Source organism: Pangasianodon hypophthalmus, chromosome 5 (genome assembly GCF_027358585.1).
Source record: "Pangasianodon hypophthalmus isolate fPanHyp1 chromosome 5, fPanHyp1.pri, whole genome shotgun sequence".
Taxonomy (NCBI): Eukaryota; Metazoa; Chordata; class Actinopteri; order Siluriformes; family Pangasiidae; genus Pangasianodon; species Pangasianodon hypophthalmus.
The window spans coordinates 24,955,323-24,969,703 of NC_069714.1; the positions used below are offsets into that span (position 1 = coordinate 24,955,323).

Genomic DNA, 14,381 nt, shown 5'->3' on the forward strand with positions numbered 1-14,381 from the left:
GGACAAGGGGAAGTGGGTAACGGTATTTAACGGTGATCTTGTTGAGTGCCCGGTAATCTATGCAAGGCCGGTTATAACAGGCAGGAATATCCACCGACTGTTGCTCTATAGGGCTTTCTATGGATGTGGTACAGACCAGGAGGGGCTGAGGATGGAGAGGGAAATGTTGTGGACCACGAAATTATATGATTGTGTCTTACTAACCAAGGCCGTCCCAGCAGGAGATCAGAGGTGGCTTCTTCCAGAACCAGGAGTTCAATGGATTCGGAGTGCAAACAGCCCACTTGTAATTGTATTGGCCCGACCCGGTGTCTGATGGCTCTCTGACTGAGGGGAGTTCCCGTTATGGAGTGTGCTTGATAGCTTGCCGGGTTTTGGCTTTTCCTGAGCTGCGTCTGACAGCAGAGTTCTCCGGATATGAAATTGCCAGCTGACCCAGAGTCGATGAGGGCTGCAACCGAAACAGAGTAATTAGCAGTACTCAGAGTTACGACCGTGGTGAGAGGCGACACACAAACTTGCGGACAAGTTATATAACTCACCAGCGGTCGAAGAGGGCGAATGGGGCACTTGGCAATTACGTGCCCACTGGCTGCACAATATAAGCAGAGCCTCTGGGTCAGCCGACGATGTCGTTTCGCCGGAGTGAGGTGTGTGGAGTCAATGTGCATGGGTTCCACTCCTGGTTCTGGAAGAGAGGGAGTTGAGGACTGAGGAGGGACCTGGGGAGACAGCACGGTGCTGCTCTGGGAGCAGCTGGCTAAGCGGCGAGCCACTTGGATGGATAGTTGTATGAAGCGCTCGAGCCCCATGGTGTCATCAAACGCGGATAGGTGTAGACAAAGGAAGGGTCCCTGTCTGTAGGTGGTTATGAGGGCTCGTACATTCCACCCGCTGGCAGCGGCTAGGGTGCAGAACTGCAATGCATAGTCAGACACAGAATTATTTCCTTGTTTGAGGTGATATAATTGTTCACTTAGAGATGAGTCGCCGTCAGGACATCCAAACACCTCCCGGAAGTGATCCGTGAAGCTCTGGAAGGATTGCGTTGCTGGTCCCGCTTGAAGCCACAGGGTATCTGCCCATTGCAGCGCTCTGCCTGTAAGTAGAGAAAGTGTGACTGGTGTGGATCCGGAAGTGGCGAGAACTTGGCAGAGATTATCCACCAGCACTGCAACTGGATCTGATGTGGTTGGGTTCATGATGTTGTCTAGGTCTGGCCTTTTGTCAGGATATACCAGACTCGGAGACAAAGGTGAGAACCCAACACAAATTTATTAAAGGATTTGCCAAACAATAGGTATGCAAAGACAGGGTAAACACAAAGATAAGTACTGCAGGCTAGTGGGCAACACAGATAGACACTAGGTAAATGACTAAGGGAAAGGAGCACACACCTCACGTGTCTTGGAAGAGAAACGCTGGAGAAAACGTAGGGAGACATAGAGGAGCTTTAAAGGAACACAGGTCCTCACAGAGAAGAGGTCTATTCCTAGTTGAGGCCAGACAAAGAGTGCATGTGAGGTGTGTGCTTATATGGAGTCCTGATGAGTGTGGTGATTGGAGACAGGTGGTGCTGATTAGAACTCTGGGGAGAGAGGGCGCTGACTGTTGGTGACAGAGCCTGGTGTTCCTGTGACAATAATGAATTTATTCATCTTTTAATATTACCAATATTAAACACTATTTTTAGAACACAAGAAATAAGGGTTTTCATCCTCACTAAATGTCTGGCAAATATTAAACTCTAAACTTTACTGAGGTAAATTCCCGTTCTGAATCTAACTCAGTTTGAAACTTATTCCTCCTTCCATTCAGCCTCACAATTAATTTACATAAATTAATGTGATTTGTTTGATTAAACCAAGAACAGTTGTTTCTTTACAGCACCTTATTTTTGCACAAGGAGCTTGTCATGGCACAAACAGGCATGTGCAAAATATATACCGATTCTGATAGTAATCAGATAGGTTTACATGGCTATTTTTCTTCCATTTAATGGATTTTTAAATGATTACACACTTCATTCATTTGGATAGAACTTTCATTCGGTTTGGCCTCTGTCCTTGGGCTCGTTTTGTGCCTCGTAGCTCAGTTTAGCAGCTCATTGCTACAAAAAATGTTGTCCTGTAGTCAAGGCTGATTTAAGGTCAAAGCACTTTCCCACAGCAATCGAATTGCCGAGACGCTTTCTGATCGGTTATTTTAGTCCATATCTAAGTGAAATTGCTGTGTTCTCAACTGCCTAAACAAACCCCACCTGGGGGAAAAACACACCAGGGTTCCATTAAACGCTATGTATGTGAAAGCACCCTAATTCATATACTGGATACTGGTAATAAAAATATCTACTATACTTATACTGTAAACTATGGGGGGCAGATCAAGTCCATATTAATGCCTATGGTTTTGGAATGGGATGTTCAACAAGTACAAATTGGTGTGATGATCAGGTGTTCACATACTTTTCGCCATATAGTGTACATTTTGGTGACATATACAATACTGTGCAAAAGTCTTAGGCACATGCAAAGAAATGCTGTAGAGCAAAGATGCCTTCAAAAATAATGAAATTAAATGTTTCTACATAAAAAAAATACTATAAAGAGCAGTAAACAGTAATAAATGAAACAAGGTCAATATTTGGTGTGACGATCCTTCGCTTTAAAAAAAAAAATAGTAGTCTCAGGTAGAATTTGTTCAGTTCTTTAAGGAAATAAGCTGTTTTACTGAGCATCTTGCAGAAGCAGCCACAGTTCTTCTGGAGAGTTTGACTGTCACACTTGCTTCTTATTTTTGCAGCAAAACCCAGCAGCCTTCATTATGTTTTTGTCTGAAAAGTGTCTCTTATGTAATATGCTGCTTTCTTTACTGACATACAAACATTTTTCTGTAACATTTAATTTTGTGCTGGAAAACTAATGTTTGGAAATCTAAACTGTTTTTGTACTGAATCAATAATGTAGAAGTCATAAAATAAAAATCTATAACAAAGCTTGTGCTAAAAAAAAAGTACTGTATATACATACAGAGAGAGAGATTTATTTTTAACTTTATTTAAAAATATTATTTAAAAATCATATTTTAATTAGAGTATGTGAAAAGATCAAGATTTAGTGTTCTGTTTTTAGTCCACATAGGGTTTAATATAAAACTAACAGTTGTGTACTGTGTTCAGCGGTCTCAAGTTTATTACTGCTACAGTTACTGCAAACCACACAGATGTCACTCTGCTCTCTCGTTCAACATAAACTTAAATTAAAACTCAGATTAAAATTTAGAAACTTTAAGGATTGTGAGGTCAACCCTCTGGGGGAACCCTTAAAGGTGGAACCCTTTTTTGGATGCTAAGCACCCTTAATTATCCAAAGAACCCTAAAGATCATTTGAAGACCGTTTTTTGAGTGTAAACTGTTAGTTTTCAATGCCCAAAACCTTTGGATCTTTTATTGACACAATGAAGGAATTTTTACAGAATATATTACTCAGTTTGTTAAAATACAGGAAAAGCTTGAGCTACCTGTACTAGAAATATATTTAAAATGTTTCACATCATAAATTCACCCTCAATTCAGTATGGATTTTATGTATTAATCTCTGATTCTGCCTCTGAATGCCACAAAAAATGAATCTATTACACTCTGTTCCTGACCATTTCATCTTCTTACAGCAAAGTTTAGCAGAATTCTAGTTTTGTCAGTAAAAATGTGAAGACTTTAGTCATTAATAAATTCAATACTATTTATCACCTAGTCTGTATGTGCAAGATTAATTGACTTGGTGTTATAATGTAATGATTAAGTGTTCCCTTATTTCTTTATTTTTTTTGACCAGTGTATATTGTGTGATGAAGGCTATATAAAGCCTACTTTGATGAAAAAAAGGTTTAAGATTATATGTCAGATTATATGTAAAATTATGATTATGTTATATTATAAATATGGACGTAGTTCCTGTTTTAGCTATACTGTTTAAACTATACTGTTTCTTTCTTTTTTAATCAATAATTTTGTGCTATCGTTTCCATCTGCTGTATTTGTTGTGTCCATTCTTGATTCAGTAGGGGTCAGTCAGAATGTAATAGGACCCACTCATAGTGGTGGTCACACGCTTGACTTAATACTAACATTTGGATTAAATATAGAAAATATAGTCACATTTCCGCAGTCTGAAGCTATCTCAGATCATTACCTCGTCTCATTTAAAATGTATCTTAATCATAATATATGCACCTTGCCTACTGCGTCAAACATACTTACACGTCAGCAACTGCACAGAGTTTTATCAGTACCGTTTTATGTCCCAGGGCGTCCTCATGTCTGTGTTACCTTCTGGCTCTCTCTTTTAGTTATGCTGTCATAGCTAGTCTTGCCGGAGTCCCTGCTTGTACTCTCTGCACGCAGTGTACATTGTCCTTAACCATTACGGGACAAAAGCTTACCTAACAATCTCTCCCTCTCTCTGTCGAGCTACACATGCTACACCTGAGACACCAGTGATCCTGACCCCTTCTGCTCTCCGGACCTGCCTGATCCATCCTGATGCTCTACTTCTGGGTGGAGATCTCATCGCTTGAGGTCGCTGTCGCTCGCTGCTGCTGAGGTTGGCAGAGTGTCAGCTGCCCGATGCGCATGCGCGTGAAGGGGATTTCCGAGTCAGCCTGCGGTACCGGATGTTTGTTTACGTGGTGCTGTGCGGCTCGATGCGGGAAAACAGTGCTGTCTTGAAAATTAACTGGTGTATTTGATGTATTAACTGATGCATTCCAGCACGGGATTAACAGGGATTTGTGTGGTGCTCTTATTTTTGACCGAAATTAAAGGTAGGAACTCTTTCTATATCTGTTTACACAGCAAGCTGTTATAAAACTTCATAATTCGATGTTTATATCATATATAACATTAAACTGTAAACAAAAGTGTGATTGTATGGGAGCGTGAAACTCAAACTTGAAGCGGGTTGGTTTGTGTTACACTGAATAGACTAAGTTATTCTGTTGTATAACATTTTGAATTTTCTCTTGGCTTTACTGCACCTCTTAGTTCTGAACTGTAGTAACTTGGGTGGGGAGTCCACCAAAGCGAGCTCATAAAAGCAAGCTTAGTGACTTAGTGAAGTCATGTGACCATGGTGTAGTTTGTATATAGCCTAACTTTAGCTTTTTACTAAACCTTTGTTGGACACAGAGGTTATTTTCTGCAATAATCCAAAAGCCAATGGAGAAAAAGTTGTTAAGGGAACCAGGGTGATGCTAACTTCCGGGTTAGTCTTCAAAAATGAAGGTGCATCGAGTTGGTTGTTGGGACGGAGGCACCAGCAACTGATAGAATGTGCACTTCAGCACGATACTAGCAATCTCTCTGTAAAGGCAGTTCGTGGAGAGATTTTAATCATTCGCGATCTAATATCGTCATATTGTACACCCCTAAATTAAACCTATAACACAGTAAAATGTGCTGATTTCTGAACCCACTATGTAATAGAATAATATGATAGTATTTTTTAACAGATTTTTTTTACAGCACGTTTTTCATCCGTTTCTGGCATGGACTACACTTTCAAGAAGGAGTATTGAGCAAATTTAGACCCAGCCTATAGAATACTAGATGAAAGTACTATGTATTAAGACAAAACCTTATTGTTTATACTTTATTGTTTACACGTGAGATGTATTTGGAATAATATTACTCTGAAACCTTTGATAAAACTCCCAGAAGAAAGGTAAATCTTACAGGGTACGCAACCAGACTCTTCTCCACCAACCAATCAGCATTGACCTGAAGGCTGGTTGGTCCATAGCACGGTCCATAGTAGACGTGCACAATACGCAGTTAGCTCTCTGGAGGAGAACAAGACAAGTATGTAAATATGCATCAACGCAGAAGTATAAACCAGATCTAATGATTTTCAGAAAGGTTTCTTATGAAGCGTAAACGAGATCATCAACAAAGACCCTAATAAACAAAATCCAGTGTCTACCCTTATTTGTGGGTTTGCCCATTCTTATGGTGTGAATGTATTCAAATTATTATTTTCTGTTTTTCTAATGTCCTTTTTTTTTTTTATGTTCTTTTTTTTTTTTTCAGCCATAAGGGTCATTGGTCAGGATGTGACTGTGGCAGCAGGAGATGATGCACATTTATTTTGTCAACTAGTGGAGACGAGAGAGCCTCTAACAAGTATTACATGGCAAAGACGAACAAAGGAAAAGCCAGCAAACACAGATTTTGTGGTTATCACTTCAGATGGCAAAGAGGGACATATAAATGGATTGAGGGACAGAGTAAAATTCACAGGTAACATCTCGCGACTCAGCGGCTCAATTCTTCTAAGTAAAGTTACTGCTTTAGATGAAGGAATCTACACCTGCATCATCAGCGTATTTCCAAGTGGACCGTATAAAACAGAAATTCGTCTCACAGTACTAGGTAAGATTTGTTACTGAAGTTGTGATAAACTTGAGGGAACAATGCAAGATTTACTTTTCAAATTATTTAAAACGATAACAGAGCTACAAGTCTATTCAGACTCCTTGGGCTTCATTTGTTAAATGTTCTGTAGATGTCCACATGTCCAAATAAGTCCTGATTTATAAAACAGGGAGCACACACTTCTCCATGGATGTTCATGTTTATAAAGCACAACCAGCTGAAAATTTGGTGCACAGGAACAAACTGCTACATTCCAACAATTATCACTTATTATTGTCCAAAAATCTAGTCAGCAAACTGCTTCAGTTCATTCACATCATGAATTCCAGCATGTATTCCCATTCATTCTGATGGAACAAATGAAAAAGAATTTTCACATGTTGTTCATAAATGAGAACTCTGGACTGTTGGTACACAATAAACTGTGTATTAAAGCATGATTCCATGACTATAGTTGAGAAATGCTCTACTAAATTAACTTGTTTTATTGCTGATTATTTTCAGGGCCCTATTTTCATCCTTGGTCATAGGAGAGCAGTGGACTAAGAAAACATTTTATATTTTAGTCCTACAAGGTCCACCAATAATACATTTCTCAAATTCACGTATGATAAAAAAAATATTAACTAGGGTCATAACGATTCAATGTAACATATTGTTTATTAATAGTAATATAAAGTAAATCAGATACATTTAATTATTCATTTTACTTTGTTCTTAAGCACTGGTGGTCTGTGTCAAATTTAGAAAAATGAGGTGCAAATTCACTTCAGTTTTATTTGTACAGCGCTTTTAACAAAGCAGCTTTACAAAAATCCAGTAAAAAAAAATTTAGTTTTGGATTCCTGATGAGCAAGGCAGTGGCAATAAAAATTCCTTGAGACGACATGAAGAAAATTTGAGAGGAACCAGGCTCAAAAGGGAGCCCATCGTCTTCTGGGTGAAACCTGGTAGTGCGATTATAGATCATTACAGTATGCAGTCATATAGAGTAAAGGGTAAGAGAAGTACTTGTGTCAGAAATATGTATTGGTACATAACAGCATACAATGTTCTTTTTTACACCTACCTGTATGTGACATGATAAATTCAAATCACGATTTTAACACATAGTACCAGTATATTTTATTCAGTCATGGTAAATTGTGATTTGTGCATTTTGAGCATTTTTATTTCTAATGATTCTTATCATTTCTGTTTAGTGAGTGAATAATGTAGTTTTCAAATTGAAACAGCGAATCACTAATCACATAGTTGGGGTTAAAGTCTATTGTGTTCTACTGACTAAAGTTCATGATCAATTCACATGATTTGAAATTGCTGTTGCCTAAATATTTTAAATGGCTGATCCTAGTGAAAATACAAAAAAAAAAACCTGTTCTTAAACACTCATGCTGTTGAACGCAGACAGTTATAGATTAACACTGATTTGATTACTTGAGCACCTTGAGAACCTTGGCATCCAATGATTTTTGCATTTGTGTTTGTAACCACAGACTTTTCAGCCATGCAGAATTCAAAAGGGATGCAGAAGTACATTGCACTAAAGTCCAATTTAAACTCCACAGTCACTGGTAGCGATGAGGTCTACAATGCCTTCACCGTTCAATTAACAAAACCTGTGCTAAATCATATGAGTGATCAGGGCCTGACATGCATATTAATAATACCCATTATTGAATGTGGTTTTCTTAAACTATATTACTGATGCTGTTGTCATGCTTGTTAACGTTTTGTTTGTTTTTAGTTCCTCCTGTTGTCAGTGTGAGCATGGATGTGCCTCCTGTTGCTGGTGACGCTGAGGCGATTTTAGCAACCTGCACTGCAGCCAATGGAAAGCCTGCAGCAGAAGTGTTGTGGAGTCTGGGTGCTTTAAGTGACTCTGTCAAAGTACAAAGTAATGTCACTGTGGACTCTGAAGGAAGATCCACTGTTAAAAGGAGCCTGATTGGTGTAGCATCCAAAGATCTAAACCAGAAGAAGGTTCAGTGTTTGGTCACACACCCTGGCCTAAAGGGGAAACTGGAACTGAATTACACATTGATCATTCACTGTAAGTTTCTCATTTTTAAGCAGACGTTTATGACCAGATTATATAAAGATTAATATGCAAGTGGCTCAGGGTGGATTTTTCCTTTAAAGCACAGTTCAACACAGTACAGTTTGTCTTAGCAAAATGGCTATGTACTTTTTTGCCCTACTGGCAATTGTCAACATTATACTTAATTCTGTTTCACAGAACATTACATTGTGTACAGTTTTGATTTTTCTTTTTACTCTTTCTCCCAGATCCTCCTGAGGTGGTTTATATTAATTCAACAGGTGATCAAGGGAAAGCACATGAATATCAGTGTGAAGCAGACGCTAATCCAAAACCAACAAACTTCATCTGGAGCAGGTAATAGAGCTGAATCTTCCGTGTATGTTTACCATAAAAGGCTGCAGTTTATATATTTACATGAGCCATATTATATGGCTTATCAAATTTAACAACATAGCTGTACCTGTTCATCTGTTAAATGATAAATGTGGAACCTGTGGAGACGAGCCAGGTGCCTGGTTTAAGGTTTCTGTTTCATGTTTGACATTCATGTTTCCCAGACTGCCTTCAATGTTATTTCTAATTTTATATGGCTTTAACAATAGTAATAAATAAAGATAACTTTATAATATATATATATATATATATATAATATATCTATATAATACTTTACTATATTGTTAGATTCTGAGTTTGTCCTAATGTTATTTTGAAACAGTATGTTAATAATATAATAATGTAATCTATGTTAATAATTTGGTCTGAACCCAGTATAAACTCGTACAGACAGACCACTCTGTTCTCTGTCTCTCCAGTGGCTGATGTAGTGTTACAAATAAACCAGTGTTAGCTCTCTGTATTTCTAGCTGATTGAGAATTGAGTTAACACTCATAGTGAGAATGAGGAGTGTTTTTGTTTGTTCAGTGTTAAATGTAGCTCGATGCTACCATTCGGTGAGAAGGAATGAAGAGCCACACAAACATGAGGCTAAACTCTGGCGCTTAGATTGAGAGTCTGTCAGATTGGCTTCATTCAAACAACTGAACAATTTCTACTCGCTGTAATTTTAGTTTATTTGCCCCGAAACTCTACTTGCACTTGCAGTCCGTGCTGTTCATAGTTTTTCTGTAACACTTCTCATAAACGGTTTTAGACTCAACTGTCGCTGTTTTAGCAGAACTAAAATTACCCTATGAAGGCTGCTGCAAGCAGAAGAAATCTGCGTGTGTGAAAATAGCCCGTTCCCAATGCTTTTTTAAAACCCAGATCATGGTGATATTTTGCGTGATATACTGTATTTGTGAAGGGTGTGTCAGCAGTACATAGCCTATTACCATTACCTTTGTCTTAATAGAATTTAACAATAGAACAAAATGGTTTAAATGCTAATACATGCCTTGAGACATTGCAAATGTTATTAGTTAAAGCAAAATAAGCAATTTGAAGGCAGTTTCCAACAGTATATTTATCTGTGTAGTATGGTGTGAAGACAATCAAACATACACTTTTAACATTAGTTAACAAATAAATTCCCTTTTAGACACTTTCCAGTGAAGGAGCCTCTTTCCAGCAGTGCTAATAGCAGACAGATTATTCAGCTGACCCCTGACAGTAACGGCGTTTACTACTGTGTGGTGTCTAACCAATACGGGAAAGCTGTAGGGTCCCTCTACGTGCATGCTGCATGTGAGTATATATATGATCTGTTGTTCACTGGAACAGTGAATAAATGTTCTTACTTGCAAGTTAGTTGAATCCATTGTGCATATTCACATAATATGTGGTTCACTTAATTGATATACAGTTTAATAGATCCACAAGTCATCAGCCTACATTTATTCAACTTCTTAGTCTTAATCAGAATCAGAATCAGAATTAGCTTTATTCGCCAAGTATGCGCGCAGACACACAAGGAATTTGTTGTGGTTTTCTTTAAGGTGCTCTTGGTACATACATACATATCTTACATGAGAACAAAAAACATTTAAATAGTAAGACTTAACAATAAAAAAATAAAAATAAAAAAATAATAATGTGTATGAATCTGGAACAGAAGATTTATGTACAGATTTGTGCATTATTTACTCTATATACAGCTGTATAAATAAAGAGATATGCATATGTATTTACATAATACTTGAGAAAGAGGTAGTAATTAGAGATGGAGGATGAATTACAGAAATGAATTATAGAATAAAAAAACACAGGTAATGATTCCTGTGTTAGCTGTTTAAGCTGGAGATGGCATGGGGGAAAAAACTGTTTTTATGCCTAGATGTTCTAGTGCACAGAGATCTGTAACGTCTGCCTGAAGGGACGAGTGTAAACAGGTTGTGGCCGGGGTGAGAGGGGTCTGTGATGATGTTAGCTGCCCGCTTCTTCACTCTGGAGTTGTACAAGTCCTGAAGGTTGGGCAGGTGCACACCAATGATCCTTTCTGCTGTCCTAACAGTCCGTTGCAGTCTTCGTATATCTGATTTGCTGGCTGACCCAAACCAGACAGTTATAGAAGAGCACAGAACCGACTCAATAACAGCTGAGTAAAACTGTGTCATCTGCGCCTGTGGCAGGTTGAACTTTTTCAGTTGACGAAGGAAGAACAACCTCTGCTGGGCCTTTTTCACGATGGAGTCAATGTGAATGTCCCACTTCAGGTCCTGAGAGATGGTGGTGCCCAGGAACTTGAATGACTCCACTGCAGCCACAGTGCTGTCCATGACGGTGAGAAGGGGGAGAGCAGGGGGGTTTCTCCTGAAGTCCACTGTCATCTCCACAGTTTTGAGCGTGTTCAGCTCCAGGTTGTTGTGACTGCACCAGACAGCCAGCCGCTCAACCTCTTGTCTGTAAGCAGACTCGTCGCCGTCCTGAATGAGACCGATGACTGTAGTGTCATCTGCAAACTTCAGGAGTTTGACAGAGGGGTCCTTAGAGGTGCAGTCATTTGTGTAGAGGGAGAAAAGCAGTGGGGAGAGAACGCAGCCCTGAGGAGCTCCAGTGCTGATGGTGCAGGTGTTGGATGTGAATTTTCCCAGCCTCACTAGCTGCTGCCTGTCTGTCAGGAAGCTGGTGATCCACTGACAGATGGAGGTGGGTACAGAGAGCTGTGTCAGTTTATTTAGAAGGGTATCTGGGATGATGGTGTTGAAAGCGGAGCTGAAGTCCACAAACAGGATCCTTGCATAAGTCCCTGGTTTGTCCAGATGTTGGAGGATGTAGTGCAATCCCATATTGACTGCATCATCCACAGGCCTGTTTGCTGTTAATGTTCCAGTTTAGTCAAGTATACTGTAGTGCAGGGTCAAAAGAAAACTAAAAATGGTCACTTCCACTTAATATGCTCTGTACTGTGTGATTTATATAACATTTAACCTTCTTAGATAGATAAGGAAGTAAATATGGATGTTGGCCTCAGTGACATTAAACAGTTTCCACCAGGGCTTCTATTTGAGATAAGTCTTACAAATCCAGATGAAGTGTGAGCTAACTGTAATACTTTCTCAATGGCATTGCAGATACAGAATCCACAGCTTGCTGGACTCTGTTCATCATAGCCCTCTTTGCTGGTGTTTGTGGTTTTCTCATTTGGAAATTTAATTTGCATCAACACATTACAAAAAGACTGCGGTGAGTTTGGTCATTTTACCAATCTAGTATTGAGAGCAGATTATAAGCATATAAAGAGTTTATAAGTGAGTTGATTATTTTCTGTTTTCACTCAGGTGTATTAGTCGTGATCCTGTGCCCACTGTATCTTCAGACCAGGACGAGGTCAGTGTGAAATCCTTTATTTAAATCCCCATGGTCTTGTTTTGCTCACTTATCATGTTAGTGATTAAATCCAAGACGTTTCTTTTTTCTAGGAGAGTTGATGTGTGGGTGGTTCAGACCTCTCTACTGGGACCATACCTTGCCGTGGTGGAGGGGCTTATTCTTCTTACAGTCTCCTTCTTTCCAGGAACTTAAGAGGAAACCAAATGGTCCCATAGGTTTTGTAACATAACGATCCAGTTTGGGTCTCCCTCTCACCACATATTATTATTAAAGGTGGCCATAACATCATACGGTCTCTTTTCATGAACATGATTTCCAACAGAACTACAAGCAGCTCTTAAAAATCCCTGCAATGAGAGGATGACACCCAGGCATCAGAACTAAGAGGACATCACCAACATCACTTTGTGTGCTTGGGGTGGGGTTGAAGTCTTTTTTTTTTTTTTTTTTTTTTTTTGTAAAAGTCAATTCAAACTTTTTTGTCCCTGTAATCAACTAGCTTTTTGTCCTTGTCATTATCGCTTTGTTGATTTGCTGTTTCAGGTTGTCTAAATCTGAATGAAATTGCTATGTTTGGTTTGTATGCTATTTTGTTTGTTTTCATTTCACATGGCACATTAATTAAATGAAACAAAAAGCAAAAGTACAAGTTGGCTGAGAGGAGTGCAGGACTGAGAATGTACTCGTAAAACTTTCTTTTATTGGTCAGAAAAACTGCAACAGAGAAAGATAAATGTTACCCAATATTACCCAAGCACAGAGAACAGAGAGCTAAATAAATGATTGATTTAGATGATTGATAATATAACTAGTTTACAACATTTTGCGGATACATCCATCATGTGTGCCACCATGGGTATCACCCAGGGAGTGGACGCCACCGCGTGGAGTGGACGTCACCGAGTGGAGTGGGTGTCACAGCGTGGAGTGGGTATCACCCAGGGAGTGGACGCCACCGCGTGGAGTGGGTGTCACCGCGTAGAGTGGGTGTCTCTGCGTAGAGTGGACATCACTATGTGGTGTGGCGGTAACTGGGTAGAGTGGCAATCACTGCATGGAGTGGGCGTCACCACATGGGGTAGGTTCTACCACGTGGCGTGGAAATTACTGGCTATTTTTTACACGCAATTTTGATTTCACCAAACCAAAGTAATTAATTCTGATTACAGATTCCGAATAAACTCTTTATATGTATCCTAAACTGGGCAGTGTGTAGTCTTCATGTATATGCAGGTTACATGTAATCCTATCCAAAGTTATGCACATGCTATAAGCAGTTAACGTGACCGTAACAGCAAAAAGCATGTATCTGACGAAATGAAGCTAGTCCTCCCGGATACAGTTACATACACAGCCCCATCTAACTGGCAGAGGAAGAGGTGTCGCAGTCATTTATAATGAAAATCTAGGCGTCACCCAAAAACCTAGTCATAAATTCAAATTCATTTGAAGTTCTTTATACTAACATAACATAAGTAGCCGCAAAAAATAAGTCTACCCAGGTGATTCCACTAATTATTATTTACAGACCCCAAGGGCCATATGAATTCCTTTGTGAATTTGCAGATTTCATCTCTAACCTGGTTGTTTCTTTAGACAAGGCATTAATTGTTGGAGACTTTAATATTCATTTTGATAATCCAGAAGACCCTCTGAGAACAGCAGTTGTGTCCATTCTTGATTCAGCAGGGGCCAATCAGAATGTAATAGGACCTACTCATAGTGGTGGTCACACTCTTGAGTTAATACTAACATTTGGATTAAATATAGAAAATATAGTCACATTTCCGCAGTCTGAAGCTATCTCAGATCATTACCTCATCTCATTTAAAATGTATCTTAATCATAATATATGCACCTTGCCATCCTACTGCGTCAAACATACTTACACGTCAGCAACTGCACAGAGTTTTATCAGTACCGTTTTATGTCCCAGGGCGTCCTCATGTCTGTGTTACCTTCTGGCTCTCTCTTTTAGTTATGCTGTCATAGCTAGTCTTGCCGGAGTCCCTGCTTGTACTCTCTGCACGCAGTGTACATTGTCCTTAACCATTACGGGACAAAAGCTTACCTAACAATCTCTCCCTCTCTCTGTCGAGCTACACATGCTACACCTGAGACACCAGTGATCCTGACC

General features: G+C 39.3%; 1 protein-coding gene across 2 annotated transcripts; it reads left to right on the forward strand.

Annotated features, from left to right (window-relative positions):
* The first annotated feature begins 4,617 nt into the window (after positions 1 to 4,617).
* On the forward strand, positions 4,618 to 12,832 carry LOC113524398 (nectin-3-like). 2 transcript variants are annotated; one of them, XM_053234056.1, is made up of 8 exons: positions 4,618 to 4,822; positions 6,087 to 6,296; positions 8,179 to 8,484; positions 8,721 to 8,829; positions 10,014 to 10,159; positions 11,986 to 12,097; positions 12,193 to 12,241; positions 12,334 to 12,832. In XM_053234056.1, the coding sequence occupies exons 1-8, from the start codon at positions 4,759 to 4,761 to the stop codon at positions 12,340 to 12,342; spliced, it is 1,005 nt and encodes a 334-aa protein (XP_053090031.1). In that variant the 5' UTR covers positions 4,618 to 4,758; the 3' UTR covers positions 12,343 to 12,832. The 2 variants fall into 2 exon arrangements, with proteins under 2 accessions (XP_053090031.1, XP_053090030.1); XM_053234055.1 differs by having other exon boundaries at positions 4,622 to 4,822; positions 6,087 to 6,428.
* Positions 12,833 to 14,381: the final 1,549 nt, after the last annotated feature.